Below are 21567 nucleotides of genomic sequence, written 5' to 3'. Positions count from 1 at the left end.
TTAACTTTCATTTCCAACGCTGGAAATGCCCCAAGTGCGTTTGATGATTTTGAACCCAACTTTGTCCCACTTTCCAACATCCAATCTGTGTTCTTGAAGCGTAAGAATCTGCAGATCCAGTTCTACAACGTGAACCTAACATTGCAAATTGAAGCTGGAGAAGGGCATTTGTGGGTCAGTCATTTCCTGCTGTTTCTTGTTCCACCCTCAGCACACACAGGCTTTTTCCCGGGACTGGGCACAGGTTTAAGAGGAGAGGGGAGGCATTTAATAGGAACCTGAGGGGCAAATCTTTCACCCAGAGGGAATGTGGAATGAATTGCCAGAGGAAGTGGTTGAGGCAGGTACATTAACAACGTTTAAAAGACATTTGGACAGGTACATCGATAGGAAAGGTTTATGTGTAAAATATGCAATATGTGTAAAATATTATAAAATATTCATGTCTATCTGAAAGCCTCTTGACTGTCACTGTCACATCTGCCCCCACCCCACCCCCACCCCTGGCAGCACATTCCAGGCACCCACCTCTCACTGTGTCAAACACTTGCCCCACACATCTGCTTTAAACTTAAAGCGATGCCTTCTAGTTTCTACCCTGGGAAAAAAGATACCGGCTGTCTACTCTATCTATACCTCTTACAATGTTATAAACCTCTATAATCAAAGACCCCACCAACCCCGGACATTCTCTCTTCTCCCCCTCACATCAAGCAGAAGGTACAAAGGCTTGACAACACATACCACAGCCTAAAAGCATGTACCACCAGGCTCAAGGACAGCTTCTATCCTGCTGTTATAAAACTATTGAACAATCCCCTAGTACGATAAGATGGACTCTTGACCTCACAATCTACCTTGTTATGGCCTTGCACCTTATTGTCTGCCTGCACTGCACTTTCTCTGTAACTGTAACACTTTATTCTGCATTCTGTTATTGTTTTCCCTTGTACTACCTCAATGCGCTGTGTAATGAAATGATCTGTATGGATGGCATGCAAAACAAAGTTTTTCACTGTACCTCGGTACATGTGACAATAACAAACCAACTTACCAATTTGCCAATGTAAGATGTGCTGGCTGTGGAGGGGGTCCAGAGGAGGTTCACAAGAACAATCCTGGGGATGAAAGGATTAATGTATGAGGAGCGTTTGATGTCTCTGGACCTGTGCTCAATGGAGTTCAGAAGGATGAGAGGGGATCTCATCAAAACCCACCGGATACTGAAAGGCCTGGACAGAGCGGACGTGGAGAGGATGTTTCCATCAGTGGGAGAGTCCAGGATCCGAGGGCACAGCCTCAGAATAAAGGGACGTCCCTTTAGAACTGAGATGAGGAGGAATTTCTTCAGCCAGAGGGCAGTGAATCTGTGGAATTCGTTGCCACAGAGGGCTGTGGAGGCCAAGTCATTGGGTGTGTTTAAGGCAGATTGAGAGGTTCTCGATCGGTGAGGAAGTTAAGGGTTATGGGGAGAATGGGGTTGAGAAAAGAAAATCAAACATGATTGAATGGCGGACCAGACTCAATGGGTCGAATGGCCTAATTCTGCTCCTATACCATGTGGTGTTATCTGTGAATCATTTGAGAGGCTGTTATACAGGGCCAACTCCTCAGTATCCAGTGGTTGTCCCAGGCACTCTGCCAAATCCAGACCAACCTCTTCCTTCCCACGTAAGGAGACCAAAGCAGTTGTGGTCTCACCAACACCCAGTGGAGTTCTAACACGGCTTCGGTATGTAGCTGTCTGAAAAGGAAGGATTACAGAAAGGAAAAAAATCATCTCAAAAGTCAAAAAAAGAGCCAACAAACACTTCTCGTGTATTAACCCTCTCGTTCCCGGGATCATTCTTGTGAAAACCTCCTCTGGACCCTCTCCAGGGCCAGCACATCCTTCCTTAGATACGGGGCCCAAAATTGCTCACAGGATTCCAATTGTGGTCTGACCAACGCCATATAAAGCAAGACCAACATGCAACACTCCAGGCGTGGCCTGTATAATTGCAGCAAGGCTCCCTTCACTCCTGTATCAAACCTCCTTCAAGTCAAGGTCGAGTTTATCGTCAGATGCACAAGTCCGTGTGTGCACAGGTGCAGTGAAAAACTTACTTGCAGCAGCATCGCAGGCACCTGGCATCAGATAAGCAGCATTCACAAGAAAAGCATAAATTATATATAAATTATACACAAATTTTACAAGAAAGAACACAATTAGAACAAAAAAAGTCAAAGTCCTCTGTAGTGTAAAGTGGTCCCAGTGTTGCTGTACTGAGGCAGTGATTAGGGTTGTGCCGGTCGGTTCAAGAACCAAACGGTTGAAGGGAAGTAGCTGTTCCTGAACCTGGTGGTGTGGGGACTTCAGGCTTCTGTACCTCCTGTCCAATGGTAGCTGCAAGAAGATGGCATGGCCCAGATGGTGAGGATCTTTGTTGGTGGATGTTGCTTTCTTGAGGCAGTGCCTCCTATCGATACTATCGATGGTGGGGAGGGATGTGCCCGTGATGTATTGGGCTGAGTCCACTACTCTCTGCAGCTTCTTACATTCCTGCGTGTTCGAATCGTCGTCCCAGACCCTGATGCAACCAGTCAGGACATTTCCAACAGCACATCTGTAGAAGTTTGTTATTTGGTGACAAACCGAACCTCCTTAACCTTCTAAGAAAGTAAAGACGCCTTCCTTGTGATTGCACCTACATGCTGGGCCCAGGACAGGTCATCCGATACGTTAACACCCAGGGATTTCTCTCTGTGGGGCCGATGTGTCTGAGTTAGAACCTGCTTCTGCAGCTGAATAACCAAGTGAGGTATCAGGATGGTGGGTTAGGAACATTAATCTTGAAACTAATTAACCTGCTGGTCACTTCTCCAGGCATGTTGGAACACTGAGACCTGGGTTTGCATCTGGGTTGGTTTTCAGGATGAACTCTCCCTTGTGTGAAATAACTCCGTGTCAGCAGAACTAAACAGACTTTGGCTAAGTTCCATTTGCGAAATGTGCCATTAAAGCAGAACACCGTGTAAGCCACCCTGGTACATCATTTATTCTCCTACATTCCCCACCACTCAGGATCGTCTATCTTTCCCTCTCGCTCTTTGGGAAAGCAGCCGACATAATCAAGGACCCCTCCCACCCCAGTCATTCTCCCTTCTCCCCCCTCCCTCTCGAGTAAAATCCTTCTGATAGATTTTATGTCTTTGCACTGCACTGCTGCCGCAAAACAACAAATTTCACTTCATATATCAGTGATAATAAACCTGATTCTGATTCCATTGGGCAGAAGATACAAAAGCTTGAAAGCACGTACCACCAGGCTCAAGGAAAGCTTCTATCCCACTTGAATGGACTCTCACACACTAAAAGAAGAACTCTTGATCTCCCAGTCTACCTCGTCGTGGCCCTTGCACCTTACTGTCTACCTGCACTGCACTTTCTCTGTGACACTTTATTCTGCATTCTGTTTTCTCTTTTTTACCTTGATGTACGGATGTACGGAACGATCTGTCTGGATGGCATAAAACAGAAGTTTTTCACTGTCTCTCAGTACATGTGTTAATAATAAACCAGAACCCACTTCAATTCACCCACCCCCACGATGGGTCTACAGCAGACTCTATCTCGCTGGATCTCCGCTCTGTTCAGGACCACCTGGCTGTTGTTCATTGACTACAGCTCGGCATTCAACACCGTCATCCCCTCAAAAACTTGTCGTCAAGCTCCGGACCTGGGTCTCTACAATTGGATCCCCGACGTCCTCACTGGGAGACCACCATCAGTGCGGATCGGAAACCCCATCTCCTCCTCACTGACCATCAACACAGGTGTGCCTCAGGGCTGCCTGCTCCCCCCGCTCTACCCATGACCAAGCACAGATCCAACAGCATCTTCAAAATCGCAGAGGACACCACTGTTGTTGGCAGAATCACAGGTGGCGAGGAGGAGGCGGTGCACAGGAGTGAGGTGGTTTGGCTGGTTGAGTGGTGTCACAACAACAACCTCGCGCTCTGGTCGTGGACTTCAGGAAGAGGAAGCCGGGAGAACACACAGCACAAGTACCTCGATGTACGGCACGGAAACAAATGCTTTTCACTGTATCTTGGCATATGTGACAATAATATTGTCAACTATTGAACGGTTCCCTTATACGATGAGATGGACTCTGACCTCACGATCTACCTTGTTGTGACCTTGCACCTTATTGCCCTGCACTTTCTCTGTAGCTGTGACACTTTACTCTGTACCGTTATTGTTTTTACCTGTACTACATCAATGCACTCTGTAACTGCACTGTGTAATGAATTGACCTGTACCATCGGTCTGCAAGACCTCGGTTCAAGTGACAATAATAAACCAATACCAATACCATAAACCAATTACCAATCCTTCCACCGATCACTGTCGATCTCTGTCCACTGCTATTGGTTTATTATTGTCACTTGTACCGAGATACAGTGAAAAACCCTGCTGAGGGCTCTTCCTATTGACTCTCTCCAGGTCCCTCATTATCTTACACACCTCAGTTAAATCCCCCCTTGGCCTCCTCCGTTCCAGGGGAAACAACTCCAGCCAATCTGGTCTTTCCTCACAGTGACAACCTTCCAACACCCTCTGCACCTTCTCCAGTCAAACCTCTCCTGTAACGCGCTGCCTCAAGAAGGCGGCATCTATCCTCGAGGATCCCCACCATCTGGGCTGTGCCTTCTTCTGGCAGCTCCCATCGGGCAGGAGGTACAGAAGCCTGAAGTCCCCACACCACCAGGTTCAGGAACAGCGACTTCCCTTCAACCATTCGGTTCTTGAACCGACCGGCACAGCCCTGATCACCGCCTCAGCAATGGGACACTGTACACCACCTCTCGCTCTGCCACGGGACTATCTCTGGTTGTGTCTTTTTTTACACTAATATCTTGTCTTTGCACAGTCTCTCTCTTGTATCATTTACGTATAATTTATACCCTGTGTTGTAAATTGGTAAATTGGTTTATTATTGTCACGTGTACCGAGGTACAGTGAAAAACTTTGTTTTGCATGCCATCCATACAGATCATTTCATCACATCAGTGCATTGAGGTAGTACAAAGGGAAAACAATAACAGAATGCAGAATAAAGTGTTACAGTCACAGAGAAAGTGCAGTGCAGGCAGACAATAAGGTGCAAGGGCCACGACGAGGTAGATCATGTGGTCAAGAGTCCATCTTATCGCACAAGGGAACCGTTAACACAGTTTAACAGTGGGATAGAAGCTGTCCTTGAGCCTTGGGGTACGTGCTTTCAGGCTTTTGTATCTCCTGCCTGATGGGAGGGAGGAGAAGAGAGAACATTTGGGATGGGTGGGGTCTCTGCTTTACCAAGGCAGCAGGAAGTGTAGACAGAGTCCATCTGTACCCACATACCTGTGATACTGCTGCAAGCAAGAATTTCTTTGTACCTGTACCTCACCGGACTTGTGCACTTGACAATAAACTCGACTCGACTTGACCAGAACTGTCCACAGTTCTCCAGCTGTGGTCTGACCAGTGTTGGGTACAGTCCCAGCACAACTTACTTGCTCTTATATTCCGTGAGTAAAGGAGTGTCCCTTCTGCCCTTGTAACCCTTTGTTGACCTGTCCTGCTACCTTTAAGGATATGTCCCTCCACACCCTTCACTACCGTCCTCCCAATTATTACATGCCCTTGCCTCATTGCACTCCCCCAACTGCATCACCTCACCCCTCCCCAGACTAAACTCCATTTGCCACTTCTCTGCCCAGCTGCCCAGACCGTCTCTACTGCCCTGCGGTCCAAAGCCGCACCCTCTACCGCGCACCCCTCCCCCCCACCCCCACCCCCCAATGTCAAGCACCGTGAAAGACCATGAGAAAGTTTAGTGTTCACAAAGTCATTTAATCATTCAGAGCAGGTACCATGAGATTTGGGGGGTAACTGTTGGTCTTGGGAGTTCAACCAATCACATGCTGGGGGAAGCCCGCTGGTGACCAATCAAAACCCAGCCTTTGTCCCCCTCTTGAAGCTAACGGCAAGCGCCCATGTACGCGATTTGAATGTGCTCACCGGAGACCCTGGGAACGAAGGAGATGTGATTGGTAAACGTTGTTACTGCACTGTGAAACAAGAGCGGTCCGCTCAGCCCATTGGGATGATACTAGCTCCTGGAAGCGGTTCCTCCTCCAACAGCCTGGCAAATATCAATCCCATTCCCTTCGGAAAGCCGGGATCAACTCTGCTTCCACTCTCCCCACAGCTCCTGAACTTCCCCACTTCCCGGGACTGGAGGGCTCGAGTTATAAGGAGAGGCCGGACAGGCCGGGACTGTTTTCCCTGGAGCGAAGGAGGCTGAGGGGTGACCTTATAGAGGTTTATAAAACCATGAGGGGCATCGATAAGGTGGAGGGTCACAGAATTCTCCCCAGGGTAGTGGGGAGTCTAAAACTAGAGGGCACAGGTTTAAGGTGAAAGGGGAGAGATTTAAAGGGGACCTGAGGGTCAACTTTTTCCCATGGATGCTGCTCGACCCTCTGAGTTCCTCCAGCAGATGGTTTGCTAGCTGAGGCGGGCATCTTGGTCAGCATGAACGAGTTGGGCTGAAGGGCCTGTTTCCCTCCTGTATGACTCTGTCACTGAGATCGGATTGGCAGGAGAAATTCCCAGCGATTTTCCAACGGATGGTGGGGAGGGACGGGATTGTCCCAGTCACCGGCACATCCCAATAGGTATAGAGAGATAGAAACTGGAAGGTGAAGGCCATTCAGCCCATCGGGTCTGTCCCAACACCCAACACTGAACCTCGCGAGGAATCCATTTCTTCCCACAGGTGACCCCAGCTTTCCGGGGGTAGCATTCCCCGAAAACTGTCAGTATTGCGATTTTCTGCAACGCATCATTCGCGCATGTCAACAGATGTGTGTTGAAAAAGATAAAGTTTGTGTCTATTTCTCCAAGACAGAGTACAAGGTTAATGGCAGGATTCTGGGCAGTGTGGAGGAGCAGAGGGATCTGGGGGTCCATATCCACAGATCCCTGAAAGTTGCCTCACAGGTGGATAGGGTAGTTAAGAAAGCTTGCGGGATGTTAGCTTTCATAAGTTGTGGGATCGAGTTTAAGAGCTGCGAGGTAATGATGCAGCTTTACAAAACTCTGGTTAGACCACACTTGGAGCACTGTGTCCAGTTCTGGTCGCCTCATTATAGGAAGGATGTGGAATCATTGGAAAGGGTGCAGAGGAGATTTACCAGGATGCTGCCTGGTTTAGAGAATATGCATTATGAGGAGAGACTAAGGGAGCTAGGGCTTTACTCTTTGGAGAGGAGGAGGATGAGGGGATACATGATAGAGGTGTACAAGATGCCTCTATCATGGTATTTCGTATACCATGATAGAGCCAGCATCTCTTTCCCAGGGCACCAATGCTCTATACAAGAGGGCATGGCTTTAAAGTAATGGGTGGGAAGTGGGAGATATCAGTGGGAGGTTTTTCACCCAGAGAGTGGTTGGGGCATGGAATGCGCTGTCTGGGGCAGTGGTGGAGGCAGGTACATTGGTCAAATTCAAGAGATTGCTAGATAAGCACATGGACGAATTTAAAATAGATGGATATGTGGGAGGAAGGGGTTAGATAGTCTTAGGTGTGGTTTAAATGTCGGCACAACATTGTGGGCTGAAGGGCCTGTCTTGTGCTGTACTGTTCTATGTTCTATGGTTCTATTTCTTTGTCTTTTTTAAACAGCTAAATTCCACAAGAGGGAATTTTTATTCCACATCTCAGGTTTTTCAGTAGGGGTTTGAGAATTCTGTGGGGCGAGTTTCTGTTACTGGGACAGTGGTAATGCACAGTTCGTCTGTACCTTCGGAAACTCGTCACCACGGGCTTCCGTGGGAGAAATTTCTCCTCAGTCATGTGCAGTTCCAGTCACCCTGTTACAGGACGGATGTGGAGGCTTTGGAGAGGGTGCAGAAGAGGTTCACCAGGATGCTGCCTGGATTAGAGGGCATGAGCTATAAGGAGAGTAGGAGGCAGAGGGGAGACCTTACAGAGGTGTACAAAACCATGAGGGGCATAGACAGGGTGAATGCACTCAGTCTTTTTCCCAGGGTTGGGGAATCAAGAACTACAGGGCACAGGTTTAAGGTGAGAGGGAAGAGATTTAATAGGAACCTGAGGGGCAACTTTTTTTACACCATGGGTGGTCAGTATATGGAACGAGCTGCCAGAGGAAGTGGGTTAGGCAGGTACAATAACAAAAGACAGTTGGACAGGTACATGGACTGGGAAGGTTTAGAAGGTTGTGGACCAAACGCAGGCAAATGGGACTAGCCTGGATGGAGCATCTTGGTCAGCATGGACCAGTTGGGCCAAAGGGCCTGTTTCCGTGCTGTATGAGCCTATGAGAGGTGGGAGAAACTTGGGTTGTTTTCTCTGGAGCATTAGAGATTGAGGGGAGACCTGATAGAGGTTTATAAAATTATGAGGGACTCAGATAGAGTAGACCGTCAGAATCTTGTTCCCAGGATGGAAATGTCTAATACTAGAGGACATGCATTTAAGTTTAAAGGAGATGTGAGGGGCAGGTTTTTTTACACAGAGAGTGGTGGGTGCCTGGAACGGGCTGCCAGGGGTAGGGGTGGAGGCAGATACGATAGGCGGGTTTAAAAGGCTCATAGTCAGGCCCATGGATGTGCAGGGAACGGAGGGATGTAGGTCATGTTCAGGTAGAAGCACCAAGCGATCTGCTGCAGGAACTCAGTGGGTCAAGCAGCATCTGTGGGGAGAAGGGAACTGTTGACGGTTTGGCTCAAAGTCCCACATCAGGACTCTGGCATCGGGTCTCGACCCGAAATGTTGACGGTTCCCTCGCACCCACAGACGCCGAGTTCCTCCAGCAGGCCGTTTGTTGCTGCAGATTCCGGCGTCTGCAGGCGGATAGGTTTAGTTTAACTTGGCGTCAGAGTCAGCACAGACGTGGTGGGCCGAAGGGCCTGCTCCTGTGCTGCACTGTCCTGTGTTCCATGTTCTCGGCTGGTATCCTGGGCAGGAGGGAAGGAAGTGGCACTGCCCCTGTGTGGCTGAGCTGTACACGGCCCGACTCACCACTGGTGGAGACACAGCATGCACTTGTTGGGATAGGTCCGACCATTGGATCCACAGACGCAGATATCTGAGATTTCCTTGGCACAGAACACGCTGGGATTACCATCGCAAGGGGGCCACAGCTTCTAGGATCGGCAGCGATAATTGACCGTTACTCAACCGTGGGTTCAGCTGAGCCTTAATACCCTTCCGTTTGTTAATGGGGGGGGGTGTAAGATAAGGGGGGATTAATGGGGGGTATAAGGTATGGGGGCAGGGTTAATGGGAGGGTGTAAAATAAGGGGAGGGTGTTAATGGGGGGTGTAAGACAAGGGAGGGTTAATGGGGGGTGTGAGATAGGAAGGGTTGGGTGTAAGATAAAGGGGGAGTTAATGGGGGTTTGGGGGGGTTAAGTTGCCCAGACCGGGGCTGAGGGATGGGCCAGTTCCCGTGGGAGGGAGCAGCAGGTCATTGGGCACGGAGCCATCGGGCCGAGGGAGGAACCGACGGGATCCCGCTCGAGGACTGTGGGGAGATGCGCCCCACCGGACCGTCCGGACAGTACCCCCCCACCGACCCTAACCCTGATCCTCGGAGAGCAGCGCTCGGCGGGATCGACGGGCTGTATGCTTTGGTCGACCTCCACACGGTGGGGTTGGGGGGAGGCCGTTAGTTCCCACTGACCGATGGGGAACTGACATTGCCTGGAGAACTTGCCCCCCTCCACACGCCCTACGTGACTCCAGACCCACAGAGCTGACCCACGGCCACCCTCTGGGTCTGCTGGCTGGGGAGGGCGGGGCAGGGTCCTGGCGGGTGGGAGGGGAATCCCTCTCGGGGTAAGACCCCTCAGCTGACCCCACGGACTCACCATTTTAGTCCAGGACAGATCTGGAAGAGAACAGAAGGGAGAGGTTGTTACCTGCACAAATCCTCCACCTTGTGACCCGTCTCAGCAACGAGAGGTCACCAAGGCCCCATCACCGCCCTATCCGGATGTATCATGGCTTAGCACGGCAACTGCTCTGCCCAGGGCCGCAAGAAACTGCAGAGAGTTGTGGACACAGCCCAGTGCATCACGGACACCAGCCTCCCCTCCTTGGACTCTGTCTTTACCTCTCGCTGCCTTGGTGAAGCAGCCAGCATAATCAAAGACCCCACCCACCCGGGTCATTCTCTCTTCTCTCCTCTTCCATCGGGTAGAAGATACAGGAGCCTGAGGGCACGTACCACCAGACTCAAGGACAGCTTCTACCCCACTGTGATAAGACTATTGAACGGTTCCCTTATACAATGAGATGGACTCTGACCTCACGATCTACCTTGTTGTGACCTTGCACCTTATTGCACTGCACTTTCTCTGTAGCTGTGACACTTTACTCTGTAGTTATTGTTTTTACCTGTACTACATCAATGCACTCTGTACTAACCCAATGTAACTGCACTGTGTAATGAATTGACCTGTACGATCGGGGTGCCCAAGACAAGTTTTTCACTGTACCTCGGTACAAGTGACAATAATAAACCAAGACCAATACCACCAGGCTCAAGGATAGCTTCTATCCCAATGTTATCAGACCCTTAAACGGACTCTCATACATTAAAGATGAACTCTTGATCTCCCAGTCTACCTCGTTGTGGCCCTTGCACCTTATTGTCTGCCTGCACTGCACTTTCTCTGTAACTGTAACACTTTATTCTGCATTCTGTTATCGTTTTCCCTTGTACTACCTCGATGTACCGATGTATGGAATGATCTGTATGGATGGCATGCAAACGAAAGCTTTTCACTTTGACAATAATAAACCAATTACCATTAACTTTTCCCTGACCCTGCCCTCTCCGAGGAGATTTCCAAACTGTTGATCCATCTGGAGACACCGGAGACGGCAGATACTGGAATCTGGAGCAACACCCAATCCGCTGGAGGACCTCAGCGGGTCGGGCGGCGTCTGTGGTGGGAGAGGAATTGTCGACGTTTTGGGTTGAAACCCTGCATCAGTCCCAGAACGTTGATAATTCCTCTCCCCCCACAGATGCTGCTCGACCCGCTCCGTTCCTCCAGCGGGTCACGTGTTTCCAATCCATGTGTTTTCCTTTGTGGTGGCTGGGAATTCAGATCAGAGTCCCGATCCCCAATCCCAGCTCCTCTGGAGGCTGAGGATCTGTATACGACAGAGGGTGGGGTTTGGTAGGATTTGACCCGGAGGAGTTTCCATCCACATTGCCAAGTCCCAGAAGCTATGGATCGAACAGAGTAGCAGATAAATCCCGATGGGAATCTGGGAGGAAGCCCCATCGCAGAGGCAGCACTGGGAGGGGGCTGAGGATGTTGAATGCAGAGGAGGGGTCAAGGGGCAATTGTGCAAGGACAGGAGGGAAGATGGGGGAGGAGGTTGGTTGGGGAACGGGGGCAAGTATGGAACAGTCGGGCCGAATGTCCTGTTGCTGGTTTGACACTGGCCCTACCTAGGATCCAAATGATCGAAACCCCCAGGAACCAGAGCACAGTTTACATAATAACCAAAAAACTCTCAGAACCCCAAAAATCTGAAGGTTCCAGGAGGGAATATTGTCCCGTTGACCAGGGAGAACAGCCCCCCTATCAGGGTGGAATGGGGCAAAGTGAACAAAGATGGGGCTGGATCGGGGTGGCAGTCTGCAGTGGGGGGGGGAAGGAGAACAAACACAGGAGGGGCAGGTGTCTGCTGCACCCAACCTGACCCCCTCACCCCAACACAGTCCAGGACTCACCCCCAACACAGTCCAGGACTCACCCCCAATACAGTCCAGGACTCACCCCCAACACAGTCCAGGTGTAACCCCCAACACAGTCCAGGACTCACCCCCAACACAGTCCAGGTGTAACCCCCAACACAGTCCAGGACTCACCCCCAACACAGTCCGGGTCTAACCCCCAACACAGTCCAGACGTAACCCCCAACACAGTCCAGGACTCACCCCCAACACAGTCCAGGACTCACCCCCAACACAGTCCGGGTCTAACCCCCAATACAGTCCAGGTGTAACCCCCAACACAGTCCAGGACTAACCCCCTAACACAGTCCGGGTCTAACCCCCAACACAGTCCGGGTCTAACCCCCAACACAGTCTGGGTCTCACCCCAACGCAGTCCAGGTGTAACCCCCAACACAGTCCAGGACTCACCCCAACACAGTCCAGGACTCACCCCCAACACAGTCCAGGTCAAACCCTAATGCTAATTCTAACCTTAACCCTAATGCATGGTAACCCTGTCCACCTTGAAACTGGGGATGATCCTTTACCATGCTGCGAAGCTGGCATCAGAACTGAACGTGTACTCCCACCCCCAGCACACAGACCGCACAGTGGATGATCAGTGTACACCCCACTTACTGACGAAAGAAAGAGTAACGGTTGCAGCAAGGATTAGCTGGAGACTCATCCTCTTGATCTGCTAGATGCTGGCTGAAAAATCCTGTATTTATGCAGCCACTCATCCTGTTACCGGTTACAATATCCTCGTTCCTGCGATAAATGAGTGACTAGATCCAGAGTTTTGCAAAGACGTTGTGATGGGTCGGATAGGACAGTGTCAGTGTGTCTAGTTTTGCCACGGTTGGGTGGGTGGTGTTGGGAGTTGGGTGTTCCCCGACGGGATGGGTTTCCAGCCAGTTCCCCGCTCACTGAGATGGGAGGTCCACAGCTCTGTGCCTCTTAGCACCCAGTAACAGGCAGAGTCCGAGCAAAGAAAAAAATCAGCACATTGAGATGCCGGCAATGACCATCTCCAAGTAGGGAGGTCTAACCACCTGCCCTTGGCATCCACTGGCACCACCATTGCCAGCCTCACCCTTGTGGTCACCAGTCACCTAGAGCTTGGCACTGTGGGCACTGTGGTGTAGTGGTTAAGTTGTTGGTCTGGTAGGCAGGGTATGGACTAGAGACGAATTCAAATCCCACCATCTCAACTAAAACCAAGTGATTGAACACATTTTGACCTAAAAGAGGAGGAATTGGAATTGGTTAATTATTGTCACAATGCTTAGCCTGCTGCTCTACACTCATGACTGTGTAGCTAGGCACAGCTCAAACGCCATCTATAAATTCATCCGATGACACCACTGTTGTTGGCAGAATCTCAGATGGTGACGAGGAGGCGTACAGGGGTGAGATAGATCGGCTGGTTGAGTGGTGTTTCAACAACGACCTCGCGCTCAACCTCAGCAAGACCAAGGAACTGACTGTGGTCTTCAGGAAGGGGAAGTCGGGAGAACACACACCAGTCCTCATTGAGGGGTCAGCGGTGGAAAGGGTGAGCAGCTTTAAGTTCTTGGTGTTAACATCTCGGAGGATCTATCCCGGGCCCAACACATTGAAGCAATCACATAGAAGTCACGCCAGTGGCTCTACTTAGGAGTTTGAGGAGATTCGGTCCATCACCAAAGACTCTTGCAAATTTCTACAGATGTACGGTGGAGACCATTCTGACTGGTTGCATCACCGCCTGGTATGGAGGCTCCAATGTTTAACCCAGTCCTGGCTCCAAGTTTAACCAGGTCCCAGCTTAACCGGGTCCCAGTTTAACCAGGACCCCCACCTTAACCAGAAACCCCAGCTAAACCAAAACCGCCGACTTAACCAGGTACACAGTTTAACCAGGCCCTCGTCTTAACTAAAACCCCGAGATTAACCAGGTCCAAAGCTCAATCAGACCCCCCAGTCTGTACCTAGTTTCACCAGCACCCCCAGTAACACACCAACACCCCCAGTTTCACCAGCAGTCCCAGGAACACACCAGCACCCCCAGTAACACACCAGCACCTCAGGAACACACCAGCACCCTCAGAAACACACCAATACACAATCTCCAGGTTAAGTCACGTTTATTCAAACCAAGACAGCCATTTCTCCACGGACTCGTCCACGACCCCTCCTCTCACCCACCCCGGTCAGTAACTTTCTTCATCTTGATCCGGCCTCACACATAGCCCGTTGTATTTGATTTTAACCCGGGCTCCATTCAGCCTGAGGAAGAAGAGAAAGTTATAAAGGTAATGGCCACTCCGTACAACAGCTCGTCAACTTGTTCCTGAACTCTGGGACGCAAATAACCGTACGGTCCCTGTGGATTTACAGAGGGAAGGCTGTTCTGGTCAGGGGATGGGATTCACAGCGTGGTACAGCACGGAAACAGGCCCTTCGGCCCATCGAGTCCATGCCAGCCACCAGCCACCCACTTACACCTATCCCATTTTATTCTCCCCACATTCCCATCAACTCCCCCCAGATTCCACCCCCCGCCCACACACTGGGGGGGGGGGGTGATGGGGCGATTGACAGTGGTCAGTTAACCCACTGACTCCGCACGTCGTTGGGGTTTGGGAGGGAACCGGAGCACCCGGGGGAAACCCACGGGGTCACGTGAGCTGACATGGATATGATGGGGTGAATGGCCTTCCATGTCATGTGAACCAGTTTCATTATCCTGACTGGTTGCATCACTACCTGGTCTGGAGGCTCCGATGCTCAGGATCACGAGGGGCTGCAGAGGGTTGTAGACTCAGCCAGCTCCATCACGGGCACAACCCTCCCCACCATCGAGGACATCCTCAAGAGACGGTGCCTCAAGAAAGCGGCATCCATCACTGAGGACCCTCACCATCTGGAACATGCCCTCTTCTCATTACTACCATCAGGGAGGAGCCTGAAGACCCACACTCAACGATTCAGGAACAGCTTCTTCCCCTCCGCCATCAGATTTCTGAACGGTCCATGAACCCATGAACACCTCCTCGTTATTCTTTTTATGACCCTGCCACTCCCTCCCTCCCCACTCTCTCTCCCCTCCCTTCCAACCCTTCCTCTCCCTGCCCGCCTCTCTCTCCCTCCCTGCCTCTCTCTCCCCTCTCCCACCTCCCTCTCCCTCCCTGCCTCTCCTCACACCCCCGGAGCTGGCCTCCCAGTGTTAAGGACCTGAGAGACCATTTGGCCCCAGTCCCCTTCCCCGTGCTGTTCCTGACGTTCACCGACGAGCAGCCTGTCACTCACCAGTTGTAGAGGCACAGGTTGCACCGGTTGATGTAAGTCACACCATCTGTGCCGCAGATTCTCTTGGTGAACATCGGACAGACCGGCAAATCCGGGAAATCCTCACAGTCCGGCTGCAGGGAATTAGATCAGTAGGCTATGGGAGGGAACTCTGAGAGTCACACAGCACGAAAACAGGCTCTTTGGCCCAACTCGTCCATGCTGACCAAGGGGCCTATCTGAGCCAGCCCCACTTGCCCATGTTTGGCCCACTTCCCTCTGAACTTTTCCTATCCGTGTACCTGTCCAAGTGTCTTTTAAACGTTGTAATTGTCCCTGCCTCACCTACTTCCTCTGGCAGCTCGTTCCACACACTCACCACCCTCTGAGTGAAAAACTGGCCCCTCTAAATCTCTCCCCTCTCACCCTAAACCCATGCCCTCTAGTTTTAGGCTCCCCTCCCCTGGGGAAAAGACTGTGTCCATCCACCTTATCTATGCCCCTCCTGATTTTATAAACCTCTTTCAGGTCACTCCTCAGCCTCCGTCGCTCCAGGGAAAACAGTTCCAGCCTGTCCGGTCTCTCCTTATAACTCCAGCCCTCCGGTCCCCGTAACGTCCCCGTGAATCATTTCTGCCCCCTCTCCAGCTTAATGACACCCTTCCTGTAGCTGGGTGACCAGAACTGCGCACAATTCTCCTGGTGTGGTCTCTCTAACGTCTTGTACAGTTGCAACATGATAAGATGAGATCTCTTTATGAGTCACCTGTACATTGAAACACACAGTGAAATGCATCTTTTGCGTAGAGTGTTCTGGGGGCAGCCCACAAATGTCACCATTGGCGCTTCCGGCGCCAACATAGCACGCCCACAACTTCCCAACCCCTACGTCTTTGGAATGTGGGAAGAAACCGGAGCACCCGGAGGAAACCCACGCAGACACGGGGAGAACATACAAACTCCTTACAGACAGCGGCCGGAATCGAACCGGGGTCGCTGGCGCTGTAATAGCATCACGCTAACCGCTACACTCATGATGTCCCGACTCCTGCTCTCAGTGCCCTGACCGATGAAGGCCAACATGACGAACGCCTCCCTCACCGCCCCGAAGTGTTTTAAATCGCTCGCTAGTACCCTGTCATCTCACCTCCTCTTCTGAGGTCCCAGGAGTGTAAAATCGAGCAGCTGACAGCTCTGAAACAGAGAAAGTACACGGCTGGTTACAGGCGACGTGGTGACTGCAGGAAGCTGTACCTCGATTACCCCTACGCCCGCTGCACAGGAAGAGTTCGTTCCCCCCCTCCACCCCCAACACACACAGTTCCAAAAACTGCTGCGTCCCAAGCTGTGACAATTTGCGGATTGCGTGACAGTGACTTTTGACTGCAGGGTCTAAAATGTGATTCAGGCATGTGACAAAGCTGGGGATGGGGCGGAAAAGATTCACGGGAACGTTCCCGGGACTGGAGGGCTGGAGTTATAAGGAGACAGAAGACAGGCCGGGACTGTTTTCCCTGGAGCGAAGGAGGCTGAGGGGTGACCTTATAGAGGTTTATAAATCATTAGGGGTATAGATAGGGTGAATGGTCACAGACTTTTCCCCAGGGTAGGGGAGTCTAAATCTAGAGGGCACAGGTTTAAGGTGAGAGGGGAAAGATTTAGAGGGGCAAGTTTTTCACAGAGGGTGATGCAGGTGAGTACAACTACAACGGTTAAGAGACATTTGGACAGGTATGCGGATAGGAAAGGTTTAGAGGGATACGGGCCAAATGCAGGCAAAGGGGACTGGCTTAGATCTTAGAGCAGGATAAAATGTCGGCACAACGTTGTGGGCTGAAGGGCCTGTACTGTGCTGTAGTTTTCTATGTTCTATAGATGGGAATCTCAGTCGGCACGGACCAGTTGGGCCGAAGGGCCTGTTTCCATGCCGTGTGACTCCATGCCGTATAGTAGGCTCATTACGTCCAAGCACTCAGCAGGTCAGGCAGCATCAGTGGGGAGAGAAGCCCCTCAGCGGAACTGGGAGGGAGCGGAGACAGGCGTGTCACGTTTCAGGGGAAAGGTGGCTGGGGGGGGCGGGTAATACCTGCGATTGGCCGCAGACCTGCGTTGTCAGGGTAATTAAAAATAAAAACCGGAAAAGCTGGGATCAGGCAGCATCTGCGGAGAGAGAAGAACGTCTTCCCAGTAGTTCCTGCCTTTTATCTCAGACTTGGAGCATCTGCAGGGTTTTTTTTTGGACTTTCAATGACTTTAAAAATGTTGAAGGGGGGAAAAAGTGAAAGGAACTGAAGGAGGAAGGTTCGAGGCGATCTGCGGGGAGAGAAAATCAGAGGTAATGTTCCAGACACGAACAGGAACGGTTGGTTATCTGAAATGACTGGATTCCATGTTGAGATCCAAGGGTAGATCATGTTCAGGTAGAAGATGAGCTGATGTTTGTTCTTTACCCTTGAGCTCAACTAAAGATATTTCAGCAGAGAACAAGGAACTCTGTGTTTTTATTATGGTCAATTAATAAAATTCTCTAATCTGGGTCACGAAATTACTGCAGACACGAGAGAGACTTCAGATGCTGGAATCTGGAGCAACACAAAAGGTGCTGGAGGACCTCAGTGGGTCAGGCAGCATCTGTGGAGGGGAGTGGACAGTTGATATTTCGGGTCGAGACTCTTCGTCTGGGCTGATGAGGTTCCAGGCCTGGGGGGGGACAACAGGCTGACCCCGGGCAAGAGGTTGGATGGCAGCCCTTGGTTTCTCCCTCAGCTACGACAGGGGAATCCGCAGCCCATCTGCTTTACCAGCGGACGCCAGTAATGGTTCCCAGCAGGGGAAGGGATGGGCTTCAGTCCCAACCTCTGGGAGTTTCCTGGGCCAGATTTTCCCCAGGGTCATCGTGTGCCGGAGAGAGGGAGAGGGAGGGAGAGAGGGAGGGGGAGAGGTAGGGGAGGGGGAGAGGGAGGAGGAGGGGTGGGAGGGGGAGGGGGAGAGCATTGTATTCCACACTGCAGGACAAGGCAAGGAACGAGAACCTTCCACACACGTGGCCCCTGCTGGGACCTTCAGCAGAGAGGGACCTGCACCTCCCTTTGTCACACAGAGTCACAGAGCTGTACATCACAGAACCAGGCCCTTCGGCCCAATCTGTCCATGCCGACCTCTCTGTGCATCTGTACGTCCCACTTGCCCGCATTACACGTGGGATTATGTTCTGTTAGCTCCAGGGGAGGGAATAAAAGAACAAAAACTCAATCCCAGTAACGACCTTCTCCAGAAAATTAATCATTAAAAGAAAATGTTACCAATGTGACTTTGACGTTTCATTCCCAAATATTCCATCGGCGAGAGATTGGGCAGGTTTAGAACAGCAGAGGGACAGGCCCTTCAGCCCACCATGTTGTACTGAACGTATTAAACCATTGACACCTAATCCCTTCTGTCTGCACAATGCCCACATCCCTCCGTTCTCTGCACATCCATGTGCCTGTCTAAGAGCCTCTTAAACCCCTCTATCGTATCTGCCTCCACCCCCACCCCTGGCAGCACGTTCCAGGCACCCACCGCTCTCTGTGTAAAAAAACCTGCCCCGCACATCTCCTTTGAACTCCCCCCCCCCGCCATCTTAAATGCACACCCTCTAGTATTGGACATTTCGACCCCGGGGAGAAAGATACCGGCTGTCTACCCTATCTGTGCCTCTCACAATCTTATAAACCTCCATCAGGTCTCCCCTCAGCCTCCGACGCTCCAGAGAAAACAATCCAAGTCCATCCAACCTCTCCTTATAGCTCATGCCCTCTAATCCAGGCAGCATCCTGGTGAACCTCCTCTGCACCCTCTCCAGAGCCGCCCACACCCTTCCTGTAACGGGGCGACCAGAACTGAATGCAATACTCCAGATGCGGCCTGACCAGAGTTTTATAAAGCTGCACCGTAACTTCCTGACTCTTGAACTCAGTGCCTCGACTAATGAAGGCAAGCACACCGAATGCCTTCTTTGCCTCCCTATCGACTTCAGTGATAAAAGTTCTATTAGGACTGTGTCCTGCTATACCTTGCTTACTTGAACTGAGTAACTCTTTCCACCTCATTGCAGCTATTAACCACTCCCTGTGCAAAAAACTTGCCCCTCAAATCTCCTTTCAACCTCCTTCCTCTCACCTTAAACCCACACCCTGTCTTTGATCGCCCTCCCATGGGAAAAAGACTCTGCCTCTCATATCCCTCTATCGGGTCACACCTCAGCCTCCTTCGCTCCAGGGAAAAACAGTCCCGGCCTGTCCCGTCTCTCCCCAGAAGTAAAGTCCTCCAATCCAGGCAACACCCCAGAAAACCTCCTCTGCACCCCCTCCATCCATAAATGTGGCCGTCCTCTGGAGTCTGTCTCGGCTTGGCGCCGGCTGTGCGATTGCATGCAGACAACGTTCCCAGTCGCTGCTAACTGTAAAGCTCCTCCCCACCAACAAGATTCCCAGAGGATCTGCAGGACTCACAGAGCGAAGGAAAAATCGAACAGCTTCTGGCAGGAGCAGCCTGACGTGCCATATTTCCTCTCGACATTGTAGGGGAACATTTGGCCCCTCATGTTAACGCTGACCCGTTCCCTCACTAACTTTCCTGTGATTTCTTCTCCCCCCCACCCCACATCCCCCTCAAAGATTCTACCCCTCACCCACACACTGGGGGCAATTAGCCCACCGACCCCGCACATCGTTGGGATGTGGGAGGGAACTGGAGCACCCGGGGGAAACCCACGCGGTCACAGGGGGAGTGTGCAAACTACACACACACACACACACACACACACACATACACACACACACACACACACACACACACACATGCATGCACACACACACACGCACACTCACACACACACACACATGCACGCACACACACACACGCACACTCACACACACACATGCATGCACACATGCACACACACACATGCACACGAGCACACGCACACACAGCCATACACATGCATGCACACATGTGCACACACACACACACGTGCACACACACGCACACTCGCACACGCACACACACATGCACACAGGTACACACACACACACGCACACACAGGTACACACACATGCGCGCACACACATGCACACGCACACACACGCGCACACACACGCACACAGCGCCGGAGGTCAGGATTGAACAGCTGTGAGGAAGCAGCCCGGAACCGTTTAACGATTCAATCAGGTTTGAGGGACTTTGGGGAGGAGGCTCGTTCAGCAGAAATTAAACGGGAATTTGCGGATTGAACCAAACTCACCGGTCGATGCAAGGAGGAGGAAGGCAGTGAGTGTACAGCCGTGGCCCATGGCACTGGCACTGACTGCAGTTGGGGGAGGCCGTGGGTGGCACCGAACATTTATACGGGAGGACATCCTGTTCCCCAGAGTCACGGCTCACGGCCTGCAGCTCACAGCAGCTCAGGCTTCCCCTCTTGCAACAGACGGATGCCTCTGTGATCCACCAGCCGAGGAACACCTGGCCGGATCCGCAGTCACGGAGCGATGATCCAGCGAGGAATTTATCACCGGCACCTGTGCCCCGGGGATGCTCAGGATCAGACTGTGCTGGGGCCTACGGGCTGCCAGGATGGGCCTGCTGGAGGTCAAGAGGGTGTTTCCTGTGACAGAGGCTGTCGATTGTACACCGCACTGACTGTACACCACACCGACTGTACACCACACCAACTGTACACCACACCGACTGTACTCCACACCCACTGTACACCACACCGACTGTACTCCACACCCGCTGTACACCACACTGACTGTACTCCACACCCCCTGTACACCACACCGACTGTACTCCACACCGACTGTACTCCACACCCACTGTACACCACACCGACTACACCACACCGACTGTACACCACACCCACTGTACACTACACCGACTGTACTCTACACTGACTGTATTCCACACCCACAGCACACCACACCCTCTGTACACCACACCAACTGTATATCACACCAACTGTACACCGCACCGACTGTACTCCACACTCACTGTACACCACACCGACCAGTTTCCCCCGAGTGCTCAGATCCCAACGACGTGTCTGTGGCCACTGTAAATTGCCCCCCTGGTGTGTGGGTGAGGGGTAGAATCCGGGGGGAGCTGGTGGGAGTGAGCGAGGAATGGTACGGGATCGGTGTAGGATTGCTGAGCGACAGTCAGCAGGGATTCAGATCTATCAGGGACGGGGCAGTGGTCTCACAGACTCACACAGCACGCAAACAGGCCCTTTGGCCCAACCGGTCCATGCCGACCACAATTCCCATCCAAGCCAGTCCCATTTGGCCCATATCCCTCTTAAACCTTTCCCATCCATGGACCTGTCTGAGTGTCTTTTAAATGTTGTTAATGTACCTGCCTCAACCACCTCCTCTGGCAGCTCGTTCCATGTACAGACCACCCTCTGGGTGAAGTACATTGGGCAGATCTTCACTCTAGAGGGGAGTCAAGGGTT

The 21567-nt window shown here is 51.7% G+C and overlaps 1 protein-coding gene across 1 annotated transcript; it reads right to left on the bottom strand.

Moving 5' to 3' along the window:
• Positions 1-13929: 13929 nt before the first annotated feature.
• Positions 13930-20731, bottom strand: LOC127586961 (chymotrypsin inhibitor-like). Its single transcript, XM_052045013.1, has 4 exons — positions 20359-20731; positions 16222-16268; positions 15096-15208; positions 13930-14072 (listed from the first exon to the last, which is right to left on the bottom strand). Exons 1-4 carry the CDS (start codon positions 20471-20473, stop codon positions 13997-13999), a joined length of 351 nt encoding a protein of 116 aa, XP_051900973.1. The 5' UTR covers positions 20474-20731; the 3' UTR covers positions 13930-13996.
• Between the last annotated feature and the right edge of the window lie 836 nt (positions 20732-21567).

The sequence above is a fragment of the Pristis pectinata genome, chromosome 38 (genome assembly GCF_009764475.1).
Source record: "Pristis pectinata isolate sPriPec2 chromosome 38, sPriPec2.1.pri, whole genome shotgun sequence".
NCBI lineage: Eukaryota > Metazoa > Chordata > Chondrichthyes > Rhinopristiformes > Pristidae > Pristis > Pristis pectinata.
The sequence above is the reverse complement of the archived record's forward strand: the minus strand, read 5'-3'. Positions and strand labels throughout refer to the sequence as shown.

Bases quoted from the DNA above. Each gene is read 5' to 3' on its own strand.
- LOC127586961 (XM_052045013.1), bottom strand. From the start codon at position 20,473: ATGTCCTCCCGTATAAATGTTCGGTGCCACCCACGGCCTCCCCCAACT. The intron at 15,209-16,221 runs GTGAGATGACAG...AATTCCCTGCAG, and splicing joins CTGGGACCTCAGAAGAGGAG to CCGGACTGTGAGGATTTCCC. The intron at 14,073-15,095 runs GTGAGTGACAGG...CTTCTTCCTCAG, and splicing joins AACCTGTGCCTCTACAACTG to GCTGAATGGAGCCCGGGTTA.